Source organism: Oryzias latipes, chromosome 11 (genome assembly GCF_002234675.1).
Source record: "Oryzias latipes chromosome 11, ASM223467v1".
NCBI lineage: Eukaryota > Metazoa > Chordata > Actinopteri > Beloniformes > Adrianichthyidae > Oryzias > Oryzias latipes.
The window spans coordinates 4,283,134-4,309,080 of record NC_019869.2 but is presented as its reverse complement, the minus strand read 5'-3'; the positions used below and the strand labels follow the sequence as shown (position 1 = coordinate 4,309,080).

Genomic DNA, 25,947 nt, shown 5'->3' with positions numbered 1-25,947 from the left:
TAACCTGTTTTACATGGTTATCATTATGTTTTTTTTGTTCATTCTCATGGCGAACGTGAAGATTGTATTTTGCAAAAAAAACGAACCGGCAAGAAGTAGCCACGGGGGTCCTGCAGCCATCGGAACCTTAACAAATATTTCATCTCCACCTCACCGTTGCCTTTTTTAAGAAATGACAGCTGGTTTTCCCACATTTATATGTAGTTATGGATCGAAAACAAGAGGAATTTGTTTTAATGTAAATGCGTGTTCCAGCGTCTACAGGAAGTGTCGCCCATAATTCACGCAAAGGCTCATGGGGGCTAGGAATAAGGTGGATACGGATTTTCTGTTTCGGTGGCACTTCTATTACCATTATTGGTATTTGAGACATTCCTTTGTGTCTCTAGAGATGCAGACAGATTTGTGACCACTTGAGGTGAAGATAAAATATTTCTTAAGGTTCCGATGGCCTTCTTATTGGTTCGTGTTAGCGTCTGTTCAAAATGGGAGGTGGCGGCCTCTCGTCCAATCAGAGCACGAGAAATCATCTGCCTTCCGTTTCATGCAAAGTGCCTTCCTTTTCATTCAAAGTGCCTTCCTTTTCATGCAAAGTCACTTCCGTTTCATGCATACTCCTCTCTCACACACACATATAAACTCTTCCTCACACGTTCATATATACTTGTCTTTCACATACATACATTCTTTTTTAAGAGTGACAATGAGAGTGAGAATGTATGTATGTGTAAAGTAATATATATGCATGCGAGAGAGAGAATATATGGATGTGCAAGTGAGAATATATGTATGCGAAAGAGAGTATATATGACTGTGAGAGCAAGAATGTATGAATGTGAGAGAGAGAATATATGGATGCGTAAGAGAATATATGTATGCGAAAGAGAGTATATATGACTGTGAGAGCAAGAATGTATTAATGTGAGAGAGAGAATATATGGATGCGTAAGAGAATATATGTATGCGAAAGAGAGTATATATGACTGTGAGAGCAAGAATGTATGAATGTGAATGGTTCAGAATAAATAATGTCTTATACGGCCCCTCATACACAGCAGCCTGCGTGCGCTCAGCACGGAGGACAATACACGCGCGCCGTTACCAGCTGAACTAAATGAACGCAATCAGCGCGGAAGCTGGGAACGCTTAAAACGGCGTTTCACCACTGCGTGTGTAAGAACTGAGCTGGATGACGGCAGTTTCCACGAACTTGGATGCTAAACTCAAACCACTGCGTGAGTGGGGCTTGGACTATAAAGGGCTACTGGTAAGCTCAATGCTGGACTTTAATATGTCACATTATTGTATTGGATTAAGAGAAAAAATAATTAAATGTTGTAAAATGTCCTACAAATGTTTGTTTTGAAATTATATATATTTGTTAAACTGGAAAAAGATAATTATTGGTAAAATAATCTACTTAAGTTAAGATAAATTGTATTTAAGTTTCCTACAATTTAAACTGAGTTGTTGGTTTAATTTTCTTGGTTACAAATTGTTGGTTTAGATTTCATTTTAATTTACTTACCTGGTTTACCTTATGTTTGATTTAAATATGCTGAGCATTTTATTGATTAAAGGTTTTGTTTTGATTGTTTAAAGGTTTTTCACCTATCCCCACTACTACCTACTTCCTACTTCCTACTTCCTATTTTCAACAATGTTCAATAACTTCCAACTACTACCACCTACTGCCAACTACTGTTGCTAATAAAAGACTTGGAAAGAGTGAAATCCTTGGTCCAGTCCTGTCCCTTTGCAAGTGTGGGAGCACGCAGTTTACAAATACACTTGACAGTGAAAAACCAAAGTGCAACAGTGTGAATCACGTGCAACAGTGTGAATCACGTGCAACAGTGAAAAACCAAGTGCAACAGTGAAAACCCAAGTGCAACAGTGAAAACCCAAGTGCATCAGTGTGAATCACGTGCAACAGTGAAGACTCCACATAAAGCCCACCACCAAGAGGGATGGAGAAGACTCCACAAGGGGGCCTGGAGACTTACCTGCCGTCCATCCAACAGCTAAAGAAAGAGCAGCATGGCCGAGTCAAAAACACTCGAGGAATTAAAAGTGGAGCGGACCACAGCAAAAAGACTTTTTTCCCGCTTGACCAATAACATTGTGAGGACCCACATGGAGATGTCTGTGGAGGAGCTACAGGAAAACTTCAAAATGCTTTCAATGGAGGGCTCCAGAGTCATGGAGGCAAACGAAGACGTGAAAGCCGCATATCTGGAACAGCGCAACGCAACAGAGGGCGCACCAGGGCTGAGCGATCTACAAAGAGCCGACATAGAAAAGACGGAGAAAGAATGTGAGCAAAGATTAAAAGAAGTTAAGCTCCTGATTCGAGAGACATTGTGGGCCTCGTATGGGGAAAAAGAACTGTTGCTGGCGCTTCAAGTTGCAGAGGCAGAGTGTGAGAATGTCTCTTCCACTCAGCCAGACACGCCACTGGGGGCATATGATTTTATGCTCACCAACCTTGAGAAGCTGGTGTACAAGGTCAAAAAAGAGCATCAGATCTGGAATCGCTGGGCGCCACCTGCCGAGCAAAGAGACTTTGATCGCCGCCTTAAAGAGCTAGAGTTATGCCTGCCCAAGTTGGTGTCAAGGAAGGCTGCCTTCATTAAAGCAGCAAGCATCAAAGAGGACACTGAACGTCACCCTGTTACAGCCCACAGCAGTGTAGCAGCTATAAAGCTCAAAGCCACAGCTCTACCAAAGTTTACCGGCATTCAACGTGACTATTACAGATGGAAGAGAGAATGGGAGGCTCTGCAGAAGCAAGGGGAACCAACCGGGTCCAGAGAAGTCCGGAAGTTTCAACTGCTCGATAGTCTCGAAGAGAAGGTGGCCAAAGATCTACGTCTGTCAACTTACGCAACAGCAGATGAGATCTTCAGAGTCCTCGAGAACCGGTATGGGAACCAGACCGCCATTGCACTAGAGATCATTGAAGAGCTACAAGCCATTCCACCTGTCAGGGGAAACAACCCGAGAAGAGTTGTGGAGCTGATCCAAGCTGTTGAAAAAGCGCTCTATGATCTGAGTCAACTAGACAGTGCAGAGGCCTTAAAGAACCCCCTAGTCACAAAGTCCATAGAAAGCAAGCTGCCAGAAAATCTGAAGAAAGATTGGTTGACCTATGCTGCGGACCAGAAAAATTTTGTGAACCACCAAAATCGCTTTGATAAGTTGCTTGGATTCCTGCATTCCCAAGAAGCAATTTATGAACAATTAGAGCAACTGAGGGACATCGACCCTGCCAAAGAGAAGACAAAGGTTGCAGTAAAATACGCTAGAACAAAGACCACAAAGTCTACTAGTGAAGCAGGCTGCACAATCTGCGGAGACACAAGACACAAGAAAAAGCTTTACGTCTGCAGAAAATTTAGGACCTCAAAGCTGTCAGAGAAAAGAGACGCTGTGCAGCAGCTTGGCGCCTGCAGGAGATGCCTTGAAGTTCATAATGGCGAACCCTGCAGAAAATCCACTTACCTGTGTGGCAACCCAGAGTGCAAAGACCAACACCACTATCTTCTGTGTCCATTATCCAGAGACTATTCCCAGAGGTCATCAAAGTCCACGCCAGTGAGAGCAGAAGGAAAGAAATTCACTGAGGTCCAAGAAGCATTCTTCTCCAAACTTTCACCTGAGCTGGCCCAGCAGTGTCGAGACGCTTTCTGCAACGTCATGTCTCGTGCATACAAATCTGCTGCAGCTGAGAGGGGCCTTCTGGAGGAGCATGGCTTACACGAGTATCCAGTCATCTTGATGCTCCTCAATGTCACTGCCAACGATGGACAGAGAGTTGGGACTCTCATTGATCTGGCTTCTGACACAAATTATATAACGCATCAAGCTGCAAGCAAGCTGAACCTTCAGAGTGAGAACGTCACATTAGTGGTCCATGGCGTTGGAGGAATGAAGGTGTCCGTTGCAACAAAGCGTTACCTCCTCAAAATACGTGTGAGCACTCCAAGAGGGACTCTCAAGTCACATCAACTCATCTGCTATGGACTTGATGAAATTGCAGAAGTTCATAGACATGTTTCAGCTAACAAGCTACAGAGGATCTTCCCAGATGTTGCCTTCAAAGACCTCGTGAGACCCAAAGAGATCCAGCTACTGATTAGCCACAAAGAAGGTCAGCTCGTACCTCAGAAAGTTCGCTCAATCGGTGATCTGGTGCTCTGGGATGGCCCACTAGGCAAGACGGTCGGAGGCACGCACCCGAACCTCTTTGAGGAAGTTACTGTAACAGCTCATACGTCAAAGACTCACTTTGCAAGATCCATGAGAACTGCGGCTGTTAAGTACAATGAACTTACTTCTAAAGAGTCAGTTTCCCGTCAGTACACTAACCAACCTGAGGTCCAGTCCAATACAGCCACCAGCAGCAAAGAGTTCCTAAAATGGTGGAAATGGGAGTGTATTGGAGCCGCCAAAATGTGGAGGTTGCCGCTGCGGGAACTGCCAGCCTGGAGGAAAAGAAATGACACTCGCTGAAGAAAGAGAAATGGAGATCATAAGAAATGGCCTGACTTATGTGACCGGAGATGAACACAGCACTGAACCACACTGGCACGCAAAGTATCCGTGGACCGCAGAGCTGGAATCTCTGCCCAACAACAGAAGAGCAGTAGAAGCAACTTTCCTCAGGACAGAAAAACAACTGTCGAAAGAACCTGAGTGGAAGACAGCCTACACCTCACAAGTTCACGAAATGATCGTTCGTAAAGCTGCAGTGAAGCTGTCCAAAAAACTTCTACAGAGCTGGACTGGGCCAGTGTGGTATGTCAGCCACTTAATTGCACCAAACCCACACTCTGTCTCCACCCCAGTGAGATTGGTGTGGAACAGCAGTCAGAAGTACAGAGGTCTCAGCCTGAACGACATGCTGATCAAAGGTCCAGATGTCCTGAATCCAACAAGAGCCGTCCTGCTGAGGTTTCGTGCTGGGGTCTTTGCTGCGCTTGGTGACATCCTTAAAAGTTACAACTCTGTCTGGTTGGAGGAGAGAGAGGTCCATCTGCATCGATTTCTCTGGCGTGACACGGAAGAGTCTGAGATAGAAGACTATGCTATCACCAGGGTAAACATCGGAGATAAACCTGCCGGTTGCATCGCCCAGGTTGCCATGCGAGAGACTGCCAACCTACCTCCATTCAGTCACCTAAAAGAGGAAAGACGTGTACTTGAAGAAGATGCATATGTGGATGACATCTTAACTTCTCACAACAACCTTGACCATCTAAACCTCCTCACGTCTAACATCGAACGCATCCTGAGAGCAGGCGGGTTCTACATGAAGCCTTGGGTCTATTCAGGTCAAAGTGGAAGGAAGCCCAGAGATGAGAAGACAGAGCACCCAGAGGTTATGATCTTGCCAAACCAGCTCACCGAAGATGACAACAAAGCCCTTGGCCTAGGCTACACAATAGACGACGACAAACTCCATGTTATGGCTGCAGTAAACTTCTCTAAAAAGAAGAAAAAGATGCGCCTCGGCCAAGACCTGCTTAAGGAAGAAGTAAGAACCCAAACTCCAGATCCGCTGACAAGAAGACAACTGCTGAGCCAAGTCTCTGGACTATATGACCCCCTTGGACTTGTGACTCCTGCAAAACAAAAAGGGGCCATTCTTGTCAGGAGAGCCTTTCAGGAAGCAAAAGCAAAGTACTCTTTAGAAGAAGACACCTGGGATGCTGCCTTATCCAAAGAACTCAGAGAAGACGCCATAAAACTGCTCGAAGAATATGCTGTCCTGAGCCAACTTCGATTCACTCGCTCCCTGACTCCATTAGATCCATGCGCACAACCAACTGGCATTACCTTTTCAGATGGCAGCGAACACGCATATGGTGCTGTGATGTACCTTTGTTGGAGCTGCAGCGATGGTGTCGTCGTGAGACTGGTCGAGTCTAAAGCCAAGCTGACTCCTCTTGACCACAAAGGTGATCCTGTTAAAGCAGAGATATGTGGAGCAGTCTTTGCAGCTCGACTGAAGAACTATTTCCAGAGACACTGCAGAATTGACGTCAAGGAGTGGTTTCATCTTGTCGACAGTCAGACAGTCCTGGGCGCCATTCAGCGTGAGAGTTATGGTTACCAGACCTTCTTCGCGAATCGAGTAGGTGAGATCCAGAGCAGCACGAACGTTGACGACTGGTGGTGGATTCCAGGACAAACAAATATCGCGGACATCATCACCAGAGGGGCCAGTCCTGAACTTTTGACTGAGGACTCTGAGTGGCAGTCGGGTCCAAAGTTTCTTAAACTCCCTACAGATGAGTGGCCGAAGAAATCCGCCAGAGACGTTGCTGCACAAGCCAGAGACAATGTCGCTAAAATCCAGAAAAAGACTTTTACAGCAATAATTACCAAGACTCACCTGAAAGACCATAATCTAGTCAAAGACTCCAGAAGACCACCTGCAGGAACAACAATCAAAGAGCTGGTAGACGAAAGGCGCTTCAGTGATCTGAGGAAACTGGTCAAGACCATTGCATTCATCTGGAGAGCAGCAAAAAAGTTTTTACATGTCAAGACCAAAGACAAAGAAAAGTGGGAGGCAGTACAGTCATCGGGTGTCATCACAGTCTTTGAAAGAGAAGATGCATTCAGAGACCTTTGCCTCGCGGCACAACAGGGCGTGAACTTTCAAAGTACCACAACAGACAGGCTCGTTGTCTACAGAGACCAGTCAACTGGACTTTTAGTGTGTGGTGGCAGAATCCAGATCTTCAAAGAGGACTTAAAAGCTGTTCCCCTTCTACCATTCCAAGCCTGGATCTCTACCCTCTTAGCCAGAGAAGCTCATGGAGAAGGGCATGAAGGAGTGGCTGGAACCCTACTGAGAATGAGGAGGAAGGCATGGGTCATCAAGGGAAGAATTCTCGCCCAAAAGGTCGAAATCAAGTGCATCCTCTGCAAAAAGGCCAAAGCGAGAACCTGTCGGCAAATCATGGGGGACTTACCTGAAGAAAGATCAAGTCCTGCCGCACCATTTCAGTTTACATCCGTTGACCTGTTTGGACCATACCATGTAAAGGATGATATAAAGAGGCGAGTGACCATGAAAGTATGGGGCGTCGTTTTCTGCTGTATGTCCAGTCGAGCCATCCATGTTGAACTAGCAAATACGCTATCAACAGAGAGCTTCCTGCTTGCCTACCAGAGGTTCACTGCCGTCCGAGGCCACCCCCGAAAAATCTGGTCTGACCCAGGCACAAACTTTATAGGAGCAAAACCTATACTAAAGGACATGTATAGTTTCCTGAGAGAGCAAAACGAAGCATCACTAGAAGAATATGCCACCAGAAATGGAACCCACTGGACATGGAAGATCCACCCTGCTGATTCACCTCACAGAAATGGGGCTGCTGAAGCTGCTGTTAGAGTCACCAAAAGAGCTCTGTTGAGTCTTCGCAAGGTAGAAGGCCTTACTTTCAGCGAGTTCCTAACAACACTTCAGCTAGCTGCCAACCTAGCCAACGAAAGACCCATTGATGCCAAAATCCAGAGTCAAGAGGAACGCATAGAGTCCATCAGTCCAAACACCTTGCTGCTTGGTAGAGCCTCATCGAGTGGAGACTTCAAGTCATTCGATTACACCACCTACCCTCTGAAGAGACTAAAGGAAATTCAATGCCAAGTCAACTACTTCTGGAAGTCCTGGAGCCAACTGGCCGGTCCCAATCTATTCGTTCGCAGTAAGTGGCATACTGCTGAAAGGAACGTTGCCGTTGGAGATGTCGTTTGGCTCTGTGACCAGAACGCATTACGAGGTCAGTTCAAGCTTGCAAGAGTGGTTGGTGTGAATACTGACAAGAGAGGTGTTGTTCGAGATGTCTTTGTAAAGGTCTCCCCAAGTTATGGTGCTTTCAGTGTGGTGAGGTCTCCAAAGCCAGTTCCTGTCGCTGGAGATTCTGAATCCTCAAAGAGCTGTCAGAGTACCATCCTGCATCGAGACGTCCGACGCCTCGTTGTCCTCTTGCCAGTGGAGGAGCAAGTTCAGAGCGACCAGATCGCCTGAGGAAGTACGATCTTTCAGGACAGTGCCACAAGATCGAGTGGGAGGTGTCACGCTGATCAGCGGAGGTGGTTGCCTCGCTGTGACCTGGAGTGCGCAGTGCCTCACATGAACGCGCAGCACCTCACACATGAGCGCACAGCAGCCTGCGTGCGCTCAGCACGGAGGACAATACACGCGCGCCGTTACCAGCTGAACTAAATGAACGCAATCAGCGCGGAAGCTGGGAACGCTTAAAACGGCGTTTCACCACTGCGTGTGTAAGAACTGAGCTGGATGACGGCAGTTTCCACGAACTTGGATGCTAAACTCAAACCACTGCGTGAGTGGGGCTTGGACTATAAAGGGCTACTGGTAAGCTCAATGCTGGACTTTAATATGTCACATTATTGTATTGGATTAAGAGAAAAAATAATTAAATGTTGTAAAATGTCCTACAAATGTTTGTTTTGAAATTATATATATTTGTTAAACTGGAAAAAGATAATTATTGGTAAAATAATCTACTTAAGTTAAGATAAATTGTATTTAAGTTTCCTACAATTTAAACTGAGTTGTTGGTTTAATTTTCTTGGTTACAAATTGTTGGTTTAGATTTCATTTTAATTTACTTACCTGGTTTACCTTATGTTTGATTTAAATATGCTGAGCATTTTATTGATTAAAGGTTTTGTTTTGATTGTTTAAAGGTTTTTCACCTATCCCCACTACTACCTACTTCCTACTTCCTACTTCCTATTTTCAACAATGTTCAATAACTTCCAACTACTACCACCTACTGCCAACTACTGTTGCTAATAAAAGACTTGGAAAGAGTGAAATCCTTGGTCCAGTCCTGTCCCTTTGCAAGTGTGGGAGCACGCAGTTTACAAATACACTTGACAGTGAAAAACCAAAGTGCAACAGTGTGAATCACGTGCAACAGTGTGAATCACGTGCAACAGTGAAAAACCAAGTGCAACAGTGAAAACCCAAGTGCAACAGTGAAAACCCAAGTGCATCAGTGTGAATCACGTGCAACAGTGAAGACTCCACATAAAGCCCACCACCAAGAGGGAGGGAGAAGACTCCACAAGGGGGCCTGGAGACTTACCTGCCGTCCATCCAACAGCTAAAGAAAGAGCAGCATGGCCGAGTCGGAGTAGTAGTCCTGGAAGTCTGGAAGGCCTAGTCCTCCTCTATCTTTAGGTTTTTTAATAGTTTTTAAACTGATCCGTGGGGGTTTACCTTCCCAGAGGTATTGGGAAATGAATGAGTCTAATGATTTGAACCAAGTAGTTGGAGGTTTGGAAGGAATCATTGAAAACAGGTAGTTCATTTTGGGGAGAATCGTCATTTTTATGGTTGCAACTCTCCCGATTAGAGAAATGGGTAGAGTTTTCCATCTAGTGAGATCAGCCTCGGTTGTTTTAAGTAGTTGGGTGTGGTTTAGCTTGAATAAATCAGAAAGCCTAGAGGAGATATTTATACCTAAGTACTTATGTTGCCTGTTTGTATTTTAATAGATAACGGATTTAGATAATTGCAATTAATTGGTAGAATTGTGTTTTTAGACCAGTTTATGGGGTATTCTGAAACTGAGGAAAATCTATTAATTAGGGAGATGATTTGGCAGATGGAAGATTGTGAATTTGGAGTAAATAGTAAAACATCATCTGCATACAGACTTATTTTGTGTTCTAGATTTTTGGTTTGAATGCCTTCAATGTCTCGACTTTGCCTACTAGCAGCAGCTAGAGGTTCAATAAATAGTGCAAATAAGGACGGAGATAGTGGACAGCCTTGTCTGGTTCCTCTTTGTAAATTAAAGCTTGGAGATGTTTGATCATTTGTTCTGATACGAGCATTAGGAGAGGCATATAATATTTTAATCCAGTTAATAAATGATTTTCCAAAGCCAAATTTGTTCAGGGTGGCTATTAAAAATTTCCAGTTGACCCGATCAAATGCCTTTTCTGCGTCCAGTGACAAAATGGTTGCTTCTCGGTTGTTGATGGTTGTATAATCTATGAGGTTGATTAATCTGCGCACGTTGGTAGATGAATGTCTACCCTTTATAAAACCTGTTTGGTCAGGATGTATTAGAGAGGGAACTACCTTCTCCAGCCTTCCTGCCAAGGCTTTGCAGATTATTTTAAGATCTGCATTAATCAGTGATATGGGTCGATAGCTGGATGGTGATGTGGGATCTTTTCCAGGTTTCAGAAGTAAGATTATATTAGCAGAATTCATATTTGGAGGTAGATAATTGTTGTCCTTAATTTCTTTTGTCATTCTGAGAAAAATGGGAGCTAAGATTTGCCAAAACTCTTTATAAAATTCTGCTGGGAAGCCGTCTGGTCCTGGGGCTTTTTTACTAGGCATGTTGGTTAATGCTTTATGTAGTTCTTCTTTAGTAAAAGGGGACTCCAGGGCTGTGATTTGTTCCTCTGTTGGTCTAGGCAAATCTATGCTATTGAGAAAACTATTGATGTCATTGTCAGAAGGATTAATTTGGGATGAGTAGAGAGATTGGTAAAAGTTTTTAAAAACTGAATTTATTGCAGCTGGATCATGTGTTGCATTTCCTGTTAGGTCTATGACTGATGAAATAGTTGTCTTCTCTTTGTTTATTTTGAGTTGATTTGCCAAATATTTCCCAGATTTATTACTGTGATCAAACCTCTCCAAGCGTAGTCTCTGTAATGAAAACTGTGTTCTTTGATTAGTTATTTCATTTAATTCAATTCTTACTTTCCTTATTTGTTGTAGAGTTTGATCATCCGGAGAGTTGCTGTAGGTTTCCTCTAACAGTCTGATTTTTTGCTCTAAATCCACTAGTTTAGAGTTTTCTTTTCTTTTTTTGTGGGATGAGAAGGCGATTATTTTCCCTCTCATGACTGCTTTCCCGGCCTCCATAACCTCTGTTTTCGACTCTGTTCAAGAAGCCTGTATCTTCTCTAAATTAGATTTACCTAATGCCTACCACCTCGTTTCTTTTAAAGAAGGGGATGAGTGAAAAACGACCTTCAATACTCCTCTAGGACAGTGGTCCCCAATCTTTTTGTCACCGCGGACCAGTACAACGCAAGACACGTTTACCGCGGACCGCTGGGAGGTGTTGAGGTGCTACGCAAGGCACGTTTACCGCGGACTGGTGTGTGCATGTGTGTGTGGGGGGTTGAGGTGCAACGCAAGACACGTTTACCGTGGACCGGGGGTGGTATTTTCTCTTTAGTAATAATAAAAACAATAAACATGTTTGTTTTTTGCTCATTTTGGTTGTTTGGGTTTAATTTCAGCGGGGTGTATCATGTGATGTTTGGTGTCGCGACTTTGACGTGCGTTAAGTGTGACGGATTTAACAGAGAGAATCCGGTCACTTTTCAAAATAAACGTTTTTTTTCGGAAAAAAAACAATAAAATGGAGATTATTTTTTCTTTCTGTGCGTCCCAGGTGCCAAAATTTCCCGCGGCCCGGTGCCAAGTGTCCCTCGGCCCGGTACCGGTCCGCGGCCCGGTGGTTGGGGACCACTGCTCTAGGACACTATGAATACCTGGTCATGCCTTTTGGATTAACCAACGCTCCAGCCATATTTCAAAGAATGGTCAACGACGTTCTCAGAGACTTCCTAAACCGTTTTGTCTTCATTTATTTGGACGACATCCTGATATACTACCAAAATCAAACACAACACAACAACCACATCCGCCAAGTTCTGGAAAGACTCCTGGAAAACAAATTGTTTGTAAAATACGAGAAGTGCGAGTTTCATGTCAACACCGTGCAATTCCTAGGTTACATCATCGAGGCCGGTCGTATCCAACCAGATCCCTCTAAAATCGAGGCCGTCTTAAATTCGGAACCTCCTGAAACCCGTAAAAAACTACAGCAGTTCTTAGGATTCGGCAATTTTTACCATCGTTTTATCCAGAATTATAGTAGTATTGCACCCCCCTCACACGACATACTTCTACCAGCCACCCATTCCTTTGGACTCCTGAGGCCCAAAACGCCATTGATAAGCTTATAGAACTCTTTGTTACAGCGCCTATTCTCATCCAACCCGACCCGTCACGACAATTTATTGTACAGGTTGACGCCTCCGATTCTGGAGTGGGAGCCGTTCTCTCACAGAAGGAAGAAAGTTCAGGAAAGCTTAAACATTGTGCCTTTTATTCCGGCAAGCTGTCTCCTGCAGAGCAGAACTATGATGTTGGAAACCGGAGTTGCTGGCCATCAAATTGGCTCTGGAGGAGTTGCGTCACTGGCTGGAGGGAGTGGATCAACTATTCATTGTCTGGACCGACCACAAGAACCTGGCTTATCTATGAACCACGAAAAGACTAAACTCCCGGCAAGCTCGTTGGTGCTTATTCTTTGATCGCTTCCGTTTCAACATCACCTACAAGCCAGGTACCTGTAATGTCAAACCGGTTGCCCTCTCACGCAAGTACTCCCCCACAGAACGTACCACCACCACTATTTTGCCCTCCACCTGTGTCGTGGGGAACCTCACTTGGACGTTGACACCAGGGTTCTCCAAGCCCAAGGTGAGGAACCTAACCACCCACCTTGTCCCAGTGGTAACTTGTTTGTCCCCTCTCGTCTCAGGTCGAAGGTGATCTCTTGGGGACACATGTCCAAAGTATCTTGCCATGGAAGAGTACAACGGACCCTCAATCTTATCCAGAGGAGGTTTATCTGGCCCTCAATAGAGAGGGACGTCTGGGAGTATGTCTCTGCCTGAAGCTGAAAACATCCCAGTTCTTCCATGGCCAGCATACTCACCGGACATGTCACCCATTGAGCATGTTTGGGATGCTCTGGATCGGCATATACGACAGCGTGTTCCAGTTTCTGCCAATATCCAGCAACTTCGCACAGCTATTAAAGAAGAGTGGACCAACATTCCACAGGCCACAATAGACAACCTGATCAACTCTATGCGAAGGAGATGTGTCGCACTTCATGAGGCAAATGGTGGTCACACCAGATACTGACAGGTTGTCTGAGTCCCCTGACCCCCTCAATAAAACAAAACTGAAGACCTTTTCTTGTGGCCAGTCTAAGGCACACCTGTGCAATAATCATGCTGTCTAATCAGCATCTTGATATGGCACACCTGTGAGGTGGGATGGATTGTCTTGGCAAAGGAGAATTGCTTACTATCACAGATTTAGACAAATTTGTGAACAATATTTCAGAGAACTGGTTATTTTGTGTATGTGGAAAATGTTTCACATCTTTGAGTTCATACCATAAAAAATGGGAGCAATAACAAGAGTGTTGCATTTATATTTTTGGTCAGTGTAGAAGAAAAAGATAAGGGGAAATAGGACACCCCTGTCTGATTCTTCTATTAAGATTGAATCCAGGGGAGGTACCATTTTTCAGTTTGATAGAGCATTGTTACACAGAGTTTTAACTGTATTACAGAAGAAAGGGCCAAAACCGAATTTATGAAGACAACTGAAGATAAAATGATGATTAACAGTCAAATGCTTTGTAAAAGTCTGGAAAGAGTATAAAACTGTCATCAGAGATTAGGTGTGAGTAATCTAAAATATCAAGAACAAGACAAATGTTATTGGAGATAACTGAGTTTAAAACAGATTTAAGTCTTTTTGAAAAGACAGATGCAAGAATCTTGTAGTCATTATTTAATAGGCGTATGGGACGCCAGTTGTCAATGAAAAGTACATCTTTTTTGGGTTTGAGAGTCTGGGTAAGTACACCTTGATTTAATGTTGGAGGAAGGATGCCTTTTTCTATGCTCTCCACAAATACCTGTGTTAGATAGGAGGTAATTTTATCACTAACTTGTTTATAAAATTCTCCTGTTAAGTCATCTGATCCTGGAGATTTGTTATTTTTAAGGTGGTTAATAGACAAAAGTATTTCATTTTGTGAGATGGTAGAATCACAAAGATACCATTCAGAGGCCTGTATTTATTCTATATTCTAGTTTAAGATGTGGTCAGGGTCTTCACTGGGTTCAAAGGCATACAGTTTACTGTAGAATAGGTTAACATAATTTGCAATAATTTTGGGATCAGAGGTAATCTGGCCTTCAATATTTAATTGATGTAGTGTATTTGACTTGGCACGATGTTTCTCCAATTGAAGAAATAAGAGGAATTATTCTCCCCCTCTTCTAACCATTTCAGCCTTGATCTAACAAAGGCTCCTTCAGCTCTGTTCTTATAAATACTGTCTAATTCTAATTGAAATAATGCCACATTTATTTTATCATCGTCTGATAAATCTGCAGGATTTTCTTTTGGAAATTGTCATAATTGTCATGGTGCCTCTGTCAGACTCCTCCCCCTCCCCTCTCTGCTTGGCCCTTGATTCTTCCCAGCTGTGTCCACTCAACTCATCTGCCTGCCAGACCTACTTAAGGAGCTTCAAGACCAGGATTCATCGCCAGTTCGTTACCTCTAATGGTGCTTAGTCTGACCCTTGATTCTTCCCAGCTGCGTCCACTCAACTCATCTGCCTGCCAGACCTACTTAAGGAGCTTCAAGACCAGGATTCATCGGCAGTTCGTTACCTCTAATGGTGCTTAGTCTGGTCACTCATGTTCTCAGATTATGTACCTCACGCCTTTAGCTCACGACTCTCTGTCCTGTTCCCAGGAACCACATTCCCACGAGTGGACGCCCAAGCTGTCACGCCGAGCAGGAGCTCTTTTGGACTCAATTACCTCCTTGTGGAACTTCGCCAAACGCCACGCATCTCACGAGTAATAGCCGGACCTCCAAGCCACGTAGAGCCACCGCTGATCCTCAAGTCTCGTCCCAGACATAGGGAACCTCTCCAGCCACGCTGCCTCCCTGCCGCACCAGAACATCCTCATCAGCAGAGGAAATAAAACCCTTACTTACCATAACTCACCTCCTGTCGTCCTTCTGGGTTTCAGCATCTTGTCCGCCTAGCCTAGCTAGCCATGACAATCATGTCATAGATAATTTGGCTTTCTTTAGATTTTTTTTAGTTTTATTTAATTCTGAACTAAGCTTTCTAAGAAAATTAGTCATTTCAATTTTAAATAGTTCCCAGTTTTTACCATAGCAGTTGTCTTCTTTTGCTTGATTATAAAAGTAAGAGATTACTTTAGAAACCTTTTGTTGTACTATGTCTAATTTAAGCAGTGAGTTATTTAGCATCCAGTAAGCTCTCTTATTTAGGATCCAGTTTTGGATAATTTAATGGAAATGTAAATTGCTTAATGATCTGTTAGTGGAGAAGGAAGAATGTTGACTTCAATATCATCTGGCACCCAGACAATCAGACACCAGCCAGTAATCGATGCGAGATTGTTTGAATCCATCATCGTTACTCCAGGTAAAAACAGACTTTGATGGGAGTTTTTCTCTCCAAACATCTTTCAGGTTATATTTCTGCATTAATGAATGGGAAGGGGACTATCGTATGAATGGGACTATCGAATGAATGGGTAAGGGACTATCAGAAGAAAAAGCACATGGTGGCCATTTTTCTATTAGATTATTTAATGTGACATTAAAATCCCCTCCAATTATAAGAATTGCATCAGGAAATATGTTTAGACCAAAATTATATCATTTTCAATCAAAGAAAGGAGCTGAACGTTTTCAAGTTTGGAGTTGTAACCATATATATTAATAGTAAAAAAGATCTTATTTTGAGTGGATATTATTTGAAAAACATAATGACCCTGACTATCACATTTGCTCATAAGAATGTCGCCCTCAAATGTATTTTGAACTGTGAGAGTTACAGCTGAATACTGACTACCATGTGATGGATAAACATTTTCACCCTATTGAAATTTCCAGGGGCTGCACGGTGGTGCAGTGGTTAGCGCTCAGCAAGGTTCAACAGTACAGTTCAAGGTAAACAGCTAGAATGATTGTCCAGAAGCTAACGTCAGCGTAGGAAACAGACCTGCAGCCCCCAGTCGGTAAGTGTGGCCGTTTTCCGCTGTTTTCAGGCTTCAGCGCAGTCTTCTGCGTAGAAGAGTGCGCTGCATTTTTGCGCACTTGCTTCAACGAGGACGTTTGAGTGTTTTCATAAAACTGACTCAGCGGAGTTAGCTGGAAGAGTTAGCCCAAAAAAATGTTTGCTAGCACGGAGAGTTGTGTCAGAGCAGAAAGCGGCTTAATGCTGAGCTGTCAGTTAGTGCCAGGGATCCTGACATACTTCTTATGAGATGACGGCTGTTGTTGGCAGAAGCTTTGGTTCATACATATGAGTGACGCAGAGTTTCTGTTTATGGTTTTCTATCTAAATGAGGTGCATTGTGGGATACTTGACATACAGCTTGATTGACTAATCACTATTTCAGAGATTACTCTAAGTACTGGTTCCAAAAATCTTGTTTTAATTAAGCAAAAATAAAAACTCTTAGATTTTCTCCATCTATCTACAGTGAACAACTTTTAATAAAATACCACGTTTTCCCCATAATAAGGGTGTATCATGGCCACCTGACCACAAAAAACCCTCTTATGGTGTGTCCTGACTTATGTATATTTTTGTCTTAATTAAAATATGCGTGTGTGTTTTTCTTGTTTGTCTTGTTTCTTTCTCCTCAGGTCTGGCAGGATATCTTGGAAAGTTTTGGTCTGTTTGGTGTATTTAGCTGATTTCGTGCCCTATTTTTTTGCTCTCGAATCTCTATGAGTAAAGATGTGGGCGTGGCCAACATTAGACACTGTGGTCATGCTGACTTTCCAGTAAAATGTTAGTAAATAGTGGCCACACCTGCTAAAAATACAACCATTTGAGAAGTGTTCAGTGTCCTTGTAGTTCTTGGTGCTTTGTGGTGACCATGTCTTCTTAGTGCCAGATGTTGGCTGCCTTGGCATCTTGTTTCAGCCAGACATGGCGGAATCCAGCTCACAGCCTACAGCAACGGCAGACGTCCTGATTGATGACAGTCTGGACGGGTCGCCTCTTGGCGTCTCCAAAGGACTGATTGTAAACACGACAAAGGAGGGAGCCGGCGCCTTAAGAAACGAGGCGTCAGCGGCAGGGCTGCCTTTTGGTGACAGGCCTTTTGCTGCTAGAGTCACAGAAAAAAAGGAGGAGGCCACGCCCACACCGCCAGAGTGTGAGAAAAATATGAGATATGAAATAAAAAGACCTTTTAAAAGAAGCAGCTCTTTTTATTTTGAGAACCCAAAACGCTCATTACACTTTTCTGCTTTTTTAAATTTCATTACAAACGATTCTTGCTGATAAAAGTTGAAACGTTCCTCCTAAGACTGATTATCAGGGTTTGCTTCTGGAGCGGATTTCTTGTGACAGAAGTCTGGGTTGATAGAAGAAAACAAACAAACAATTAGTTGTTTTTGAAAACAACAAATGCCTTTACTGTCCTTTCTTCCAGTACTGTGCCCCGGTTGTTCGGTTGTCCTCTCGGTGTTGTGGTTGACACTCACCAGCCACTCCGTCATAGACGTACGGCTTCTTTTTAGGGAACCCCAGACATTCGGCGAGTTTCTTGTAGTCGTCATGGGCGGCTTTGTGCTGCTCAACATCCCGATGTGACCCTTCTTCCTCTGACACACAGCATATGAGAGTGAGATCAAACAGTCAAACCAAAAGTCTGTTTTCAGTGTGAACATGGGTTTTACTGTAGCTGAGCAGGTATCGAAATTTTGAGCACTTGTAGACCAGCAGCAAACAATCAGAGCAGGGCTCATAGAAGTCCACAGCTCCGGTGTCATTGTACTCCACAGGCTGTCCGTCCTCCTCCACTCCTGACACACAAAAACAGTAGTGGAACACAACTCGTTTTAGGTCATTACAAAGCCAAAGCAACACTCTTTTATCCTTCTTGTTTAATTCATGTTCTATAACTATTATTATTAAAAAAGTAAATGAATAATAAATAAATCAATTTTTAAGACGAGCACGTCTTTTTTGCCACTTACGGATGTTGTCAGCATGCAGGGTTTGGAGCTCGGTCTCATTATTAGACGGTACGGTCATATGGATGAAGTAAGTAGTGCAGGAAGAAAGGTTGTGACTGAAAAACAGCAATACGTCACGTCAACGGGAAACGTCCCGCTTCGAGTTCCAGAGGCAGAACTCACCGGTACACGTTCCTCTCGTTGTACGTGAAGGTTTTGTTGTCTGGAAGGAGTTTAAACTCCACGTGGGAGCTGGAGGCATTTCCCAGCACATGATCACCCTCTTCATGGTCGGACACGCCCCAGACCAGAACCCAGTTCCTGAAAATCTGCATGAAGCAAAGGCGTGTTTGAATCAGCGGCTGATAACATGTAAGAATCTAACAATGAAATAAAAAACACAAATGTTTGAAATGTTTGTGGAGCAAATGAAGGAAAATGTTGGACATCAGAGCACGACTTTTAGGGGTCACTACAGTCGATCATCTGCCTCCGTCTATCCCTATCCTCCTCAGTCAAACCTCCACCTCTAGATGTTTCCTCCACCTGCTCACCATCCACAGGGAGACACAAGAGTCAAAGAAGATGAGCTCTTCAAACATCTCCTTCCATCTTTCCTTCACACTTGCAGCGCCTGTCAACACATCTCCATAGCCTGCTGAACATCCTTCCATCTCCTGTGCAGATTCACCTCTCCCTCCTTTGAGGCCAACCTGACAAAGAAGCTCTTTGTTTGGACCTTTGCCACCTTCCTCTTGATCTCGTGGTCCTCACTTTGATGATGAAGACTTGAGTCGGCTCTACCAGTCTCCCTCATCCCTTTAGCTGTGGCTGTCCAGTCATCTAGAAGCACCTTGTGATCTTTTCAACGTCCTCCCTGAAAGTCTCACAGGACTCTTCCTGTGCCTAACTTCTACCACAACCAGAGTCATCCTCACACCATCTTCCTCTGCTCTCCGGCTCCACTCTCCCCAGCCTCCACTTTGCAGTCTCTGATCTCTTTCAGATCCCAACATCTTCATCAAGATCTAATCAACTCGTGTTCTCCTTTCTCTTCTCCCATTTGTCCAACCTTGGGTTCTTCCTTTCCCGGAAAAAAACATCTTTACCGCAAAGAAAACAAAGACGTATATGATTTGAAATGTATTTTTTGGTCTGCTCCTTGATTTGAATAAAGAAATACTTAGAAGTGGAGTTTTAAACTAAATTTAGTCCTTTAATCATTGGAAAACGACACAAGAACATGTTAAAAACACAATTTTCATTGGCGTGGGTCTTCAAAACCTTCGCCAGTATCCATTCTATCCTCTGTAGGGATGCCCTGGACCTCCTCATCCGTCTCCCTCCACATTTTCTCCTTCTCCTCTCGCTCACATCAACATACCTTAAACTTCCGTCTTCAGACTCATCACCCTATCTGACCCTTTCTTCCCTTCCAGAACTCCTTCACTCTTCTTTTCATCCACTCCATAATAAAACAGTTTCACCCCTTTCTGTTTTCCTGAACACACAGCTTTCTTCTTTCCATCATGCAGTCCAACCCCCCCGATGTCCCCATGGAAGCGCTTCACCTTGTTCAGGTCTTTTGTCGGCAGCCTTTTGGCCAAACCGTCACACTCGGAGGCGTTGGGAGCTGCATGTGAGCCGATTACTGCCAGCAGCAGCAGCACTGAGATCTTTTCTGCACTCATCTTTATCAGACACAGAAACTCTGCTGCACTGACAGGAGCTTTTAAAACCTGTAATGGGGTCAGCTCAATGTTTGTGTGTACTCGGTGGGTTACTCAACAAAAATGTAATCATTGAGCCATCTGCTGATTGCTTGATTTTACTCTAGAACTGCTGTTTGTGGAAGAAGGATAAAAACAGTTCAGGGGAACTGAAAAACGCAGCAGATTCTAAAGACACATTATTATTATTTAACAACTTCAAAAAACTCTGGATGTCTTCCCTTGAGTGATATTTCTATTTTATTTTTGGGATTCATTAACATTTAAAAAACTTAAAGTCAAATTGTGTCCAAATAACCTCATGGGAAAAAGACATATCTTTCTTTACATATAAACGGCTGCAAAGGGTTTTATTTAAAAAACGCAATGTTACGCATTTATCAATCACTTCCTAAAGTGAAATGCAAATGATTAATGGGATCAAACAGAAGTAAATTTCCACTGCCCACCAGATCAATGTCTCTGTACTTAGAGACTATTTACAGAGATGTGATTGACAGAAATGCATCGATTTGGGTTTTTCTGAAGGAAACAGACAGCCTGAACCACTTTAGATTGCATCACAGATTGCATCACCTGGTCAGAGCTGCACATGACAAGTTCACACAAAAACCCCACATATTTCAAAATGATGCTTTTTTTTAGTGGTTTTGTTTTTATAGCAACCATATTATTTTTTGGTCGCCCAGGGGTGACGAACAGATATATGTCATTTCTACAAGAATCTGCAAAGGTAAACTTTTGGATTTTCATGGCAACGGAGGTTTTTTTTTGTTAACCATTCCCACACTTCTGACAGTTTGTATCATATGTCATGTATATTTTTGGAATATTCTGGCAAAATAATTTCAATTTCCTTTGGATATCCCCAACACATGTGTTTTGGTTTCTTTAGTGGATTTTGAAACTTTTTTATGAGCCCAATAACAGAATTCTGATGGTTTCTCCAGCTGTGATGTCATCATTTTTTAGACAGGGTCTTTCACAATGCTCAAACTTAATTTTGAACGGATAGGCCTACTACTACTAGTTCTTGAGCACAAGCAGATTATTTAATTCTTCCTGAGAAGTATTAAACAAGCTGGTCCTTGCAGTTTGATGATAGGCACGTTCTTGGTCTTTAAGTGACCCCCCTCACCCCCATCGCCATGGAGAAGCTGCAGTCATTTTCAGTAGAAGCTACTTAAGAGGTGTGGAGGCTTACCTTCGGACTCTGGATGGCAAACCCAGTCCTTGAAAGTGGAAAGCGTCCACAGAAAGACCAGAGCAAACATGGGTGAAACCTTTCTGCCTTTTAATATAAAAGCAATTGTTTGTTCAACTGTAAAGGAGGATTTGATGACTGTGATTTTTGATGTTTGGAGGCAGATTTGGTTTGAAAGATGGAGGGATGCGTAAGGTTCTTTATAAAGGAAAAGGATTAAATAATCATGTACTGTATTCACTTGTATAAAAAAATAATTCAGGCTACAATTGGTACGAGATGGTACAAAGATTGCATTTCCCTAACACATATGTGCAAAACTTTATCATCAATATTTTGCACCTTATGCTAACATTGTGGTCATCAAAAAAGTCATTCAACAACATTTTAATTCCAAAATATTTTTTATTTTATGAAATTCTCTGATGGAGTGGGCTGTTTTATTCTTTGTAGGATGAGTTGTGATAAAGTATTTTGTTCATAAACATTGGTCACTGACACTCATTGGATGTTTTTTTAATTTTACTTTTTATTTTATTGAAGTTAGAGACAGATCACATTTTAACAGATGAAACTATTGGGAGTACGGCATTCGGATTCCTTCCCCTTCTCGACAGAAACCTGCAGAGACACACAGGTGATTAAGTTACGGGGTTTTCTATGCAAATGTTCAAAGAATTTGAGTTCAAAATCACTTTTTTCTGGATTGAAGAGAAAATCTGGCTCTCCCATGAAGCCGAGGCAGCTGGCTTGCTTCCTGAAATGCTCCAAGTCTGACGGGCTTAGCGTCAACTGTTTGCCTGGAAACCAAAAGACAAAAGATCGTAAAAAGCTGCAAAGGCAAAAATTAGCCTTTTTTTGGGTCTTTGTTCAGTTGTTTCCTACCCATAAGATACAGACTGCTTCCCTGAGCCTCATCAGCCGTAGCTTTGTCACTGACATTGATTTGTTCGAGGAGTTTTTTCACATTAGTGGCTGTAAAGTTGATGTAAAAGACGAAGCAGCCGTCGCAGCTTGGCAGCACAGACAGCACCGAGTTCATGTCTGCAACTAGAGACAAGAAGAAAACAAATGTAAATGTTTTTTTTAATTAACACATCATTGCCTACATCATATTTCATGCTGCTTCTCTTTATACAGTGGTACAGCTGAATACTCGATCCTGATTGGCTGCAGGGTGTCCATTAAGTAAGGGATAATAATGCCTGACGAGGTGTCCATGATCAGAAATGAATGAACGTGAAAGCCTGAAATGTCCAGTTCACATCCAATAATTTCTGATGGTGGACACCTTTATTTAGATTTAATAACGTACACAATAAGGTATTGAATAAAAATGTCCAAAACACAAATCCAGAAATATGAAACAATCAATGAGAATCTCCTAACTCAACAGCTCTTTTTTATTGTTTTTTTTATAAAAGGAAATTTTATTTCTTGGCTGTAATTTGTCCTCAAATCTCAATAAATTAATGTAAAAGTGATACAATTTTTTTTTCTTATTTAAAGGAATTCAAATTCAACTTGATTTCCATACAAAGCATCTCAAAGTGCTTTCCAAGATAAAATAGATAGCAGTAAGACAATAAAAATAGTAGTTTAAATACCATACATAGTAAAAATAATAAAACAAATAATAATGAAATAAATAAATAAAAACACATAAACCCCCAAACACATATCCCACAAGTATAGTCAAAATCAATCAAATAAATTGTTAACAAGATTTATAAAATCAAATGAAAACATGTGGACAAGTAAAACTACATAAAGGCTTTACTAAAAAGGTGTCTTTGAACGCTAAAAGCTTACGTTTTAAAAATGTGTTTACAAGACAGAAAATTATAAAGAAAATAAAAGAATAGATGGGAAATAGACACTAAATCTATTTTCTGTAGACGGTTTAATGTCTGAGATGTGAAATGTTAAAAGATTTTGAAAGAAACTTAAAAATAAAAGATAAAAGCAAAGAAAAATCTCAAATGAAAACTGTAAATGTAAGAGTCATAAAAATGAGGTGGAAACAGGAATCTAAAGTCTCTTAAAATAAAAAATACACAGACTAAAATGATAAAAGTCTTACAAATATGCAGATTTATCTGATTACAAAGATGCAAAACTTTTTTCATCAAATTTCAATTTCTAAAAAATGAACTAATCATCTTTGCTGCACTTTTGTTAAAGACAATCAGTCTGGTGGTGTTTTCTGTTTTTGCAAACCAAATCCTTGTGAAACTAAAAAGGATCAAAAGTCTGCACAAAATTATTTTCCCAGTTTGTTTAATCTCAAAGGAAGCGGACTGTGCGCAGGAAAAAAAAGTTTCATGTTGACAGGAGCCGGTTCAGGGCTCAAAACTTACATGCAACCTTTGCACTCTGCCCTTCCAGGGTCATCGCCACCGTCGACCCAACGCAGGTTCCATTTCTGTTTGAATCGTCACACAAAGAAGTGAATCAGATCGGAAATACTAAGAATATGAATAAAAGTGACTGAAAATAGAAACATTGTAATTCAAAAGCAGGCAAACAGTCATTGTTTTTGTTGCAAATTTTGCTTCCGACGGTCAGAATTGCCAGATCTGACCATTTTAAGCCCAAAAAAACAGCAAAAATCCACCCCAGTTCATCAAAATCCACCCGATTCTCAGTCTCTGAGACAAACAAAAGACGGTTTATCAGAGTAAAATAAACAATTAGGCAATACTATTTATGGCTCCTTAAATTAAATTGCAGCTAAGTTATACTTTAGACGTGTCAGGCAGCAAGTTAGCAAAAGAAAACCTCCAAAAAACAAACCAATAAAATTATTTTTGACTTCAGCAAATTCAAAAAACAATTTGTTCTGTGGATGTAGCTCTCAATTCTGTCATATTTTCAGATTAAGACTTTGTCATGGGGCATAAATGATTATTTCACACATTGAAACACAAACTTTGTTCTTTGTTTTCATCAGTCACAGCTTTGAGTTTCCCTTTGCCCACATATGACGAAGCCCATTGAGACGACTGTTGTTGTGATCTTGGGCTATACAAATGAAATTGAATTGAATTGAATATTCTAAGTTGGTCATGCTTTACAATTTCAATTCTTAAAATAAATTAGATATTTATATAAAAAAATAATCAAACTAGTTTCCACAATACATCCATGAACCTCTGTGGCTTCCACAGTCGTCCTAAGAGCTCCTCATCAGAGACTCAGCCTGCTTCTGCAGATGTTGCATTGAAATAGAAGTGTTTCTGCTGCGACGACTCACATCCTGTTCTCCTGAGACATCAGCACTTCAGAGGCGATGTTGGACTCTGTGATGTTCAGCCAGGAGCTCTCTGTGGCCTTCAGGATGCCTTTAAAAGCACCATAATCCGTGTAGCCTGCCAGGAAGTTTGTCTTTCCGAGAATCTGTACAGGAATACGTGGTGACAGCTTTCATTCAACATCCGAGGGATTTGATTTTTTTGATAAGCTGAATATTTGCTGAACTTTTACACTAAGGATACAGTATTTACTTTTGTGCATCAGCTTGTTAAAAAAAGAGAGATTAAGCTTCTCCAAGTGGAAAAAAAAAATAAACCTTGAAGTCTTATTAAGGACAAATTGACATGTCAGCTTTCATTTTTGGCACTTTATCTGTCTTTTTGCTTCTTTCTAATTAAAAATATGTCTCCTAATTTGGATTTTTAAGGAGGATTTTTACCACAGAAGGGTCGGCCAGAGACAAAGGCGTGACCAGCAGCTGGCATTCTTCAGGCGTCGCAGCAAATACGTCCAGAAAAATCCCAGCAAGCAGGAGATGACAGCTCAGGCACACACGCATCATCATCTTCATCAGGAAGAAGAGCCTTTCCTGTTTACCGCGGTGAAGCTTTTATACCAGCACCTAACGTTACAAATATGAGATTTCCAGAAATTGCATAAAAAAGTGTTTGTTTTGTCTAAATGTGTTAGTTGCATAAGCAAAACTCCAGATATCTTGGTCGGTTCAGGGTCCGGTTTGCTTTTGTGGAATTTCACCTCAACGTGTTTTAATGATTTACTGATTTGCTTTAATCACACCTGAGGGGAAAAGAGAAAAAAACAGTATCTGTGCCTTTGTTTCTGTTCACAAGGCCTGCAGCTAAAAATGTAATTTTCTATGATTTGATGATTTTCCACACATAAAAGAACAAAACATTCCAGAAAAGTAAATTAAATAGAGTATAGAGAGAAGAAATACCCATAGGGCTTCTTTAAACCCACTGCCTAATAAATTTGAATAAAGAAAAGTACAGAAGTGTATAAAATAATACAGAAAAAATAAAGTTCAATTTCAAAAGAAGTGTTCCTTTGTGACACTTCATAGAGATTCATCTTTTTCCTATGCTGAATTCAACATTTTATAGTTTTTCGTAGGTAAAAACACAGATTGGAAAACTATGCATGTCATGATTGTGAGAATTAAAAGTCTCTGAAATAATGGGTCAGATGAAATGTGTTGTGAACTTAACATTCACTTTGAAATGAAAATAAAAATACATAGAAAAGAGGCAAAAGTAAAAACAAAGAAAAAACAAAATCCAGTTGCTTTGATTGGAAACTGTCCAGAAATATCTGCCCACCTGATAAACTTGGAACATTTGCTGTTGTTCAAAGCAGAAACGGACTTTTCAAGTGTGGCAAAAGGTCAGATGACCAAGATCGGCCTTAAGCAAAGGAAAAAAATCAGATTTTAAATGTGAAAATAGGCATCAAAAATTTCAATAAAATATTGAAAATGTAAAATATAAAAAAAATTGAAACTTGAATAAAAAAAAACTATAAAGTTGAAGCTGTAAACAGATATGCCGACATGCTCAAAGCTCGACTGCCGCGTAAAATCCGGTTCAACATAGAAAACAAACATTCTGAATTGAATCTATAAATGTAGGACAAAAACGACGAGGAAAACGAACAAATTCATTATTCATTCATTATTCAATTCAAATTAATTTCGTTGTTTTGTTGTTATGATTGTTGTTGAGTGGGGGTTTAGATTTTTAGAAGCTTTCGCTTCTTCCATTCCCCTTTCAAATCTTATTTTCCAAGTCATGTATTGACTTATATTTTCTTTT

At 41.7% G+C, this 25,947-nt stretch overlaps 5 protein-coding genes across 5 annotated transcripts in view; 3 read left to right on the top strand and 2 right to left on the bottom strand.

Annotated features, from left to right (window-relative positions):
• The window catches only part of LOC105355030, a 28,305-nt gene extending 13,389 nt beyond the window's left edge, over positions 1 to 14,916 (top strand). The window contains exons 3-4 of the mRNA XM_020706973.2: positions 14,501 to 14,585; positions 14,663 to 14,916. Coding sequence (XP_020562632.1) covers positions 14,501 to 14,585; positions 14,663 to 14,898 — 321 coding nt within the window. The 3' untranslated portion in view covers positions 14,899 to 14,916. The remainder of the gene's footprint in view (positions 1 to 14,500; positions 14,586 to 14,662) is intronic.
• On the top strand, positions 1,024 to 4,534 carry LOC111948154. The gene is made up of 2 exons (XM_023959569.1): positions 1,024 to 1,267; positions 1,603 to 4,534. The coding sequence occupies exon 2, from the start codon at positions 2,041 to 2,043 to the stop codon at positions 4,513 to 4,515; it is 2,475 nt and encodes an 824-aa protein (XP_023815337.1). The 5' UTR covers positions 1,024 to 1,267; positions 1,603 to 2,040; the 3' UTR covers positions 4,516 to 4,534.
• LOC111948153 lies at positions 4,522 to 8,862 on the top strand. The gene is made up of 2 exons (XM_023959568.1): positions 4,522 to 8,395; positions 8,731 to 8,862. The coding sequence occupies exon 1, from the start codon at positions 4,526 to 4,528 to the stop codon at positions 8,042 to 8,044; it is 3,519 nt and encodes a 1,172-aa protein (XP_023815336.1). The 5' UTR covers positions 4,522 to 4,525; the 3' UTR covers positions 8,045 to 8,395; positions 8,731 to 8,862.
• A 2,298-nt stretch (positions 14,917 to 17,214) lies between the features above and the next one.
• Positions 17,215 to 19,643, bottom strand: LOC101169047 (saxitoxin and tetrodotoxin-binding protein 1). The gene is made up of 6 exons (XM_004073732.4): positions 19,498 to 19,643; positions 18,110 to 18,255; positions 17,948 to 18,042; positions 17,648 to 17,773; positions 17,453 to 17,572; positions 17,215 to 17,322 (listed from the first exon to the last, which is right to left on the bottom strand). Exons 1-6 carry the CDS (start codon positions 19,615 to 19,617, stop codon positions 17,270 to 17,272), a joined length of 660 nt encoding a protein of 219 aa, XP_004073780.1. The 5' UTR covers positions 19,618 to 19,643; the 3' UTR covers positions 17,215 to 17,269.
• Positions 19,644 to 21,364: 1,721 nt separating this feature from the next.
• tbt-bp1 (tributyltin-binding protein type 1) lies at positions 21,365 to 24,700 on the bottom strand. The gene is given in 6 exon segments (NM_001201521.1): positions 21,365 to 21,481; positions 21,556 to 21,660; positions 21,746 to 21,910; positions 23,221 to 23,285; positions 24,117 to 24,259; positions 24,555 to 24,700. Coding segments are annotated over 6 exon segments (657 nt in total). The 5' UTR covers positions 24,687 to 24,700; the 3' UTR covers positions 21,365 to 21,434.
• Between the last annotated feature and the right edge of the window lie 1,247 nt (positions 24,701 to 25,947).